Below are 5,246 nucleotides of genomic sequence, written 5' to 3'. Positions count from 1 at the left end.
TCTGCTCTGCTTTTCCTGGAAGATGATCTGATGAGGTCACTGGGGCCTTGTAAAAATATCTCAGATCCTGATTTTTCTGGGCTTCTCTGCCTCCTTACCAAGCTTTCACTGGAGCCTAAAGCCAGATCTTAATTAAGGACAGAGTCAAGTCAAAAGACCATACTGAACTGGAATATTATGAGTGAATGCCCACAACTAGCCCAAAGGAGAAAGGAACAGAGACTAATACAAGAATTGGTTCAGGCAGGCAATGACATAAATACAGGAAGCTCTCCTCATGTGCACAAATGCATTCAACAATCCTCCTAAGTCACTGAATACTGCAGGGTATTTATGGGAGGTTGAAAAAAAAATAGAGGGGCAGCTGGGTGGTGCAGTGGGTAGAGCATCGGCCCTGGATTCAGGAGGACCTGAGTTCAAATGTGACCTCAGACACATAACACTTACTAGCTGTGTGACCCTGGGCAAGTCACTTAACCCCATTGCCTAAACAAAAAAAAACCAAAACAAAAAGAAAAAAAATAGAGTTTAATGTCTATTGTATTGCTCTGTAGTCTCCCAAAGTCAGGGCCAGGCCTGATCCTGTAAGGGTATGTGATCAACCAAATGGAGGCTGGGAAGGTGGGTTACATCATACTCTTACTATGATAGCCAACTGTGGGGCTTGTCTCCAACATAACCACTGTTTTTTTTTTTTTGTTTGTTTGTTTAACTGTTTTTCAGTCATGACCAACTCTTTGTGAACCCATTTGGGATTTTCTTGGTAAAGACACTAGAGTGGTTTGCCATTTCCTTCTCCACCATATTTTATAGATGAGGAAACTGAGACAAGCAGGTGAAGCGACTTGCTCAGGGTCACACAGGTAGTAAGTGTCTGATGCCTGATTTGAACTCAGGACGATGAGTCTTTCTGCCTCCCGGCCCAGCACTCCGAGTTCAATATTCAAATATTGTCCGTTCTCAATTTTGTCTCCTTCAATTTGTCCTCTTCTTTTTACTCCAACAGACACCACCTATATTCAAGCCCTCCCTCATCATCTTGCAATAGCTTCCTGATTGATTCCCTTGCCTCAAGTCTCTCCCCTCTCGAATCCATCTTTTATAGCTGCCAAAATGATTTCGTAAGTGTAAGGTGCAACCATGTTACTCCCACACTTATAGTGTAGTAATTCCCTATTGATTCTAGGATTAAATAGATACTTAGAATCACAGACTTTTAGTTTTTTTTTTTGTTTTGTTTTTTTTGGTGAGGGGTACTTGGGGAAAACCTATGAATTCATTGCCACAAGGAATTACTACAGAGTTAATTCCTTCCATCAACACAGATGTGCAGATCAGCAATTGCTCTGCAACTTATACAGGGTGAGCCGAAAGTCTAAGTGGAATTTTAAACGAGTCAAGCTTAATAAGATATTAAAGCTTAAAACTGTCCTAAGATTTTTGGGACACCCAGCAGTCATAGAGAATTAGTTGCCCGAGCCACTGATAGGATAAGTGACTAGTGCAAGATCACACAGCATAAAATTACAAGGAATTTTAAAGACCATCTAATCCAAACTCTTCTCATTTTACAGGAGAGAAATCGCTCCTTGCTCAATTGATTAATTTAGTTGAATAAGTTAGGAACAAAACCATACAGTATTAATAAGAGAAACTGTGGCTATGACCTGTGGGTTTGCAATATTAACTAGCAGAAAGTACAGCTACTGTAATAATTGCATCTTTTGAAAACCTAAATTATAATCACAATTACTATCATTAATATGTAGAATATAATACTTTTCACATTTATGTAACAGTTGTTATTCCACTTAACACAAGAAAAACTGGCAAAAGTCACAAAATTATTTCTTTCTTGCAACAAGATATAGCACTGAAAGATAATTTTTACTTACTTGTCCACCAAACAGCTCCGAAGGACATAACCATCTATGAAATAAAAAGAAATAGAGAAAAATCTTTAATATGCCATTTAGAAAAATATCAGTTTTAGTTTTAAGAAATGGAAGTTTGTGTTTGCAATATCTAAGACCAGAAGGCACTAGAGGTGGTAACATGGCTCTTTATAACAATCTTCTCTTTCCAATATCTTTCTTTACCCCTACATTCTTCTGACTTTCCTTCCTCTCAACTAGAAGAAGTCTTTTAAAAAATTAGGATTAAAAGACAACAGTTGCTGATGCTTCTTTGCTAACCATTGGTAAAATCTAATAAGACAAAATTTAAAAGGGATAAATGTAAAATCTTAAATATGGGTTCGAAAAAAGGAAAAGTTTAACTAGACAATAGTTACTCTGAAAAAGATCTGGAGGTTTGAGTGGACTTCAAACTCAATATGAGTCCAAAATGTAATATGATGGTCAAAAAGCAAATATATACTGTATTAAGAGAGGCCTAGAATCCAGAAAGAATAAAGTGAGTCTCATTGTACTCTGACCTGGTCAGATCATATCTAGACTATTATGTTCAGTTCTAGGCACTATATTTTAAGAAGAACATTGGTAGAGAGTATTTAGACAAGGACAAGACATGATGGTTGGTTGAAGGATTGTAGGTGTTTAGCCTAGAAAAGAGAAGATTTATGGTAAACAAAATAGTTATATTCAAATATTTTAAAGATTGTCATTTAGAAGAAGGATTACTCTTGCTCCACTTGATTCTAGAGGGCAGAACTGAGCACAACAGGCAGAAATTGCAGATTGAAAAAAAAAAAGCCTTCTTAACAACTATTAGAGATATCTAAAAATAGAACAGGCTTCCTCAGGAGGTAAAGCTTTCCTATTCACTGGAGGACTTCAAGGCTAGATGATCACTTGTTGGGTATATTAGGAGGAGATTTTTGCTCAAGCATGAGTTGGATTAGATGGTCTTTGAGGTTCTTTCCAACTCAGATATTACATGATTTGGATTTCTCTCCTCCTCCGCCTCCTCTTGTCCCTCTTCCTACTCCTCTCCCTTCTATATTGTGTATAGTATATATAGTAATATATTATATATTATGACATATAATATATTATATATAATATAGTTATATATATGCTATAACATAGTAATATGATATAGGAACTATAACATAATGAAAATTTTACTTTACCAGATTAAATTTGATTTTATGCATATCAGTTAAGTGGCTGCTGTTGGCTATTATTTGCCTACCATTGTACTTAACTTTTCTGAGAAAATGGTGATAGCACAGCTGTTGCCTTTGTGAATTTCTTTTAGTTTTTGTTACATTTCATGATATATTACTGACCTTTTAGAATTTATTTTGTTTTACTTTTGTATTTTCTACTTGAGATAATTACAATTTATGTATACTGAAACCAGATTTCTGGAAAGAGTAAGGTCATTTAAATTAGGATTGTAAAATCATGAACATTCCTGAAAGATTGACTGGGTCGCATTTGAATGATCTGCATATGTAGCATCTAAAGAACTAGAAATAACAGGCCTGTAGAATTTTGGAGACTGGTCTTGGGGAACGAGATTGATTGAGTCATTTGGCCCTATTTGATTTTGGAACAGTACATTAGATTTATTCTTGGTTCCAGAGAGACAATATTATGATTCAAATCTAGCTTCAGACATACACTAGCTTGCATGATGATGTGGAAGTCATCTAACCTCTCTGAACCTCAGTTTTCTTGTCTATAAAATGGGCATAATGATATATATGGTCTCTGCTTCACAGGATTATGAGGCTTAAATGAGAGAAAGAAGTTAGAGAAAGTGTATGCATACTTTCAAGTGTTAGATAAATGTAAGTTATTATTACTATCCGAATTAGTTTGTGCATTAGAGGATAGAAACTGAAAATAAGATCACATATGCAAAAATTAATATTATGGATATAACATTTATAAAATGCAGAGGAAAGTCTTATAATTACTGATTTAGCATCAAAAACTAATAAAAATAAAATACCTCACATTTATGAAATGCTTTAGATTTGCAAATTGCTTTACATAAAATTATTTTATTTGAGTCTCACAACAACTCTTGGGGTCAGTACTATTATGGAAAGGAACCATTTTAAAGGTTGAAAATATACTTTAGCAAATTACAGATAAAACATTAGGAAAACAAAACCTTTGACATCAAGAATTCCACAACAATAGGCTATTCTTCTGCAATATTTTCATGAGAAGAAATTTACTGTCTCTCAAAGGAAATAAAACATAAACATGTTTTCTTTAGTAATAGCTCATTTGCCTACCATTTCCATTTCCTAATGTATGGATTAATATAATGGATCAGGTATCAAAATTATTGAAGAATAAAGAATTTGAAATAATATTTAATGATAAGGTTTAAAAATTCCAAGTTCAGATCATTTTATGCCTTCCTTTTTATTTCACTGAAGCATATATGAGCAAAAAAGAAAGATTATATACAAAAGAACATCTAAATATTGATGGTGCTGATCTTAGGGTTGTTTTGAGACCAAAGTGCCTGCCACTTATTTTCATGTTAAGAGACTTCCCTCTTCAATTAAGACAAATATCACAAGCTACATTAATTCCCAAAGGGAGATGAAGTCATCACTGACATATTCAGTGCCATTTGCTTGTCTCATGTCAGATGATCTTTGTAATTAGTCAGCTCTTAGAACAAATTATTGATTCTTTGTGTCAGGGCCACAAAGCATAAATTATATCAACTTGCACAAAATGAGTTCATGTCAGGTACCCAAACCAAAGTTGAATACTTGCTTACATTTTTTTTTCACCCATGAACTGGGTGTTTCTACCTTCACTTCAGTTTTTCTTTATAAATATGTAATGGGGAAAAAAGCATTCAGAAAGAAATTTATTTAAGGAGATTGCAATGGCAAAAGTTTCCATGGGACCTTTATTTATGCAACTCTGAGCTAATTATTTTACAATGACAAAGCCTTTTCTCTTGAGTCTTCAATGCAAAGTCAATATTATTTTGTGTTGGCATGTATTCCTAACAGCTTCCAATTAAAATGAGAAGAGATGAGATTGGAGTAATGCATTCAAAATTAGGAATTGTTGCCTGAGATGTGGCTCTCATTTTGTCCTCATCATATGGATCGAAATGCATTTCAGTTTTTAATCAATTGGACCGTTATTGAAACAGGTTTGTGTTTTCACAAGAAAGATACAAAGAATCTCAATGACATTCTATTAAGTTGAAGTCTGTCCCTATGCTGATATATACATCTATCTATCTATCTATCTATCTATCTATCTATCTATCTATCTATCTATCTATCTATCTAT

The 5,246-nt window shown here is 34.3% G+C and overlaps 1 protein-coding gene across 3 annotated transcripts in view; it reads right to left on the bottom strand.

Moving 5' to 3' along the window:
* The window catches only part of FYB1 (FYN binding protein 1), a 190,667-nt gene that overhangs the window by 6,294 nt on the left and 179,127 nt on the right, over positions 1–5,246 (bottom strand). For all 3 annotated transcript variants that reach the window (XM_027863391.1, XM_027863390.1, XM_027863392.1), the window contains one exon: positions 1,896–1,929. In XM_027863391.1, coding sequence (XP_027719192.1) covers positions 1,896–1,929 — 34 coding nt within the window. The remainder of the gene's footprint in view (positions 1–1,895; positions 1,930–5,246) is intronic.

This window comes from Vombatus ursinus, unplaced genomic scaffold, assembly GCF_900497805.2.
Source record: "Vombatus ursinus unplaced genomic scaffold, bare-nosed wombat genome assembly UNPS02014772.1, whole genome shotgun sequence".
In the NCBI taxonomy this organism is placed as follows: domain Eukaryota; kingdom Metazoa; phylum Chordata; class Mammalia; order Diprotodontia; family Vombatidae; genus Vombatus; species Vombatus ursinus.
This window is presented reverse-complemented; position numbering and strand designations above follow the sequence as displayed.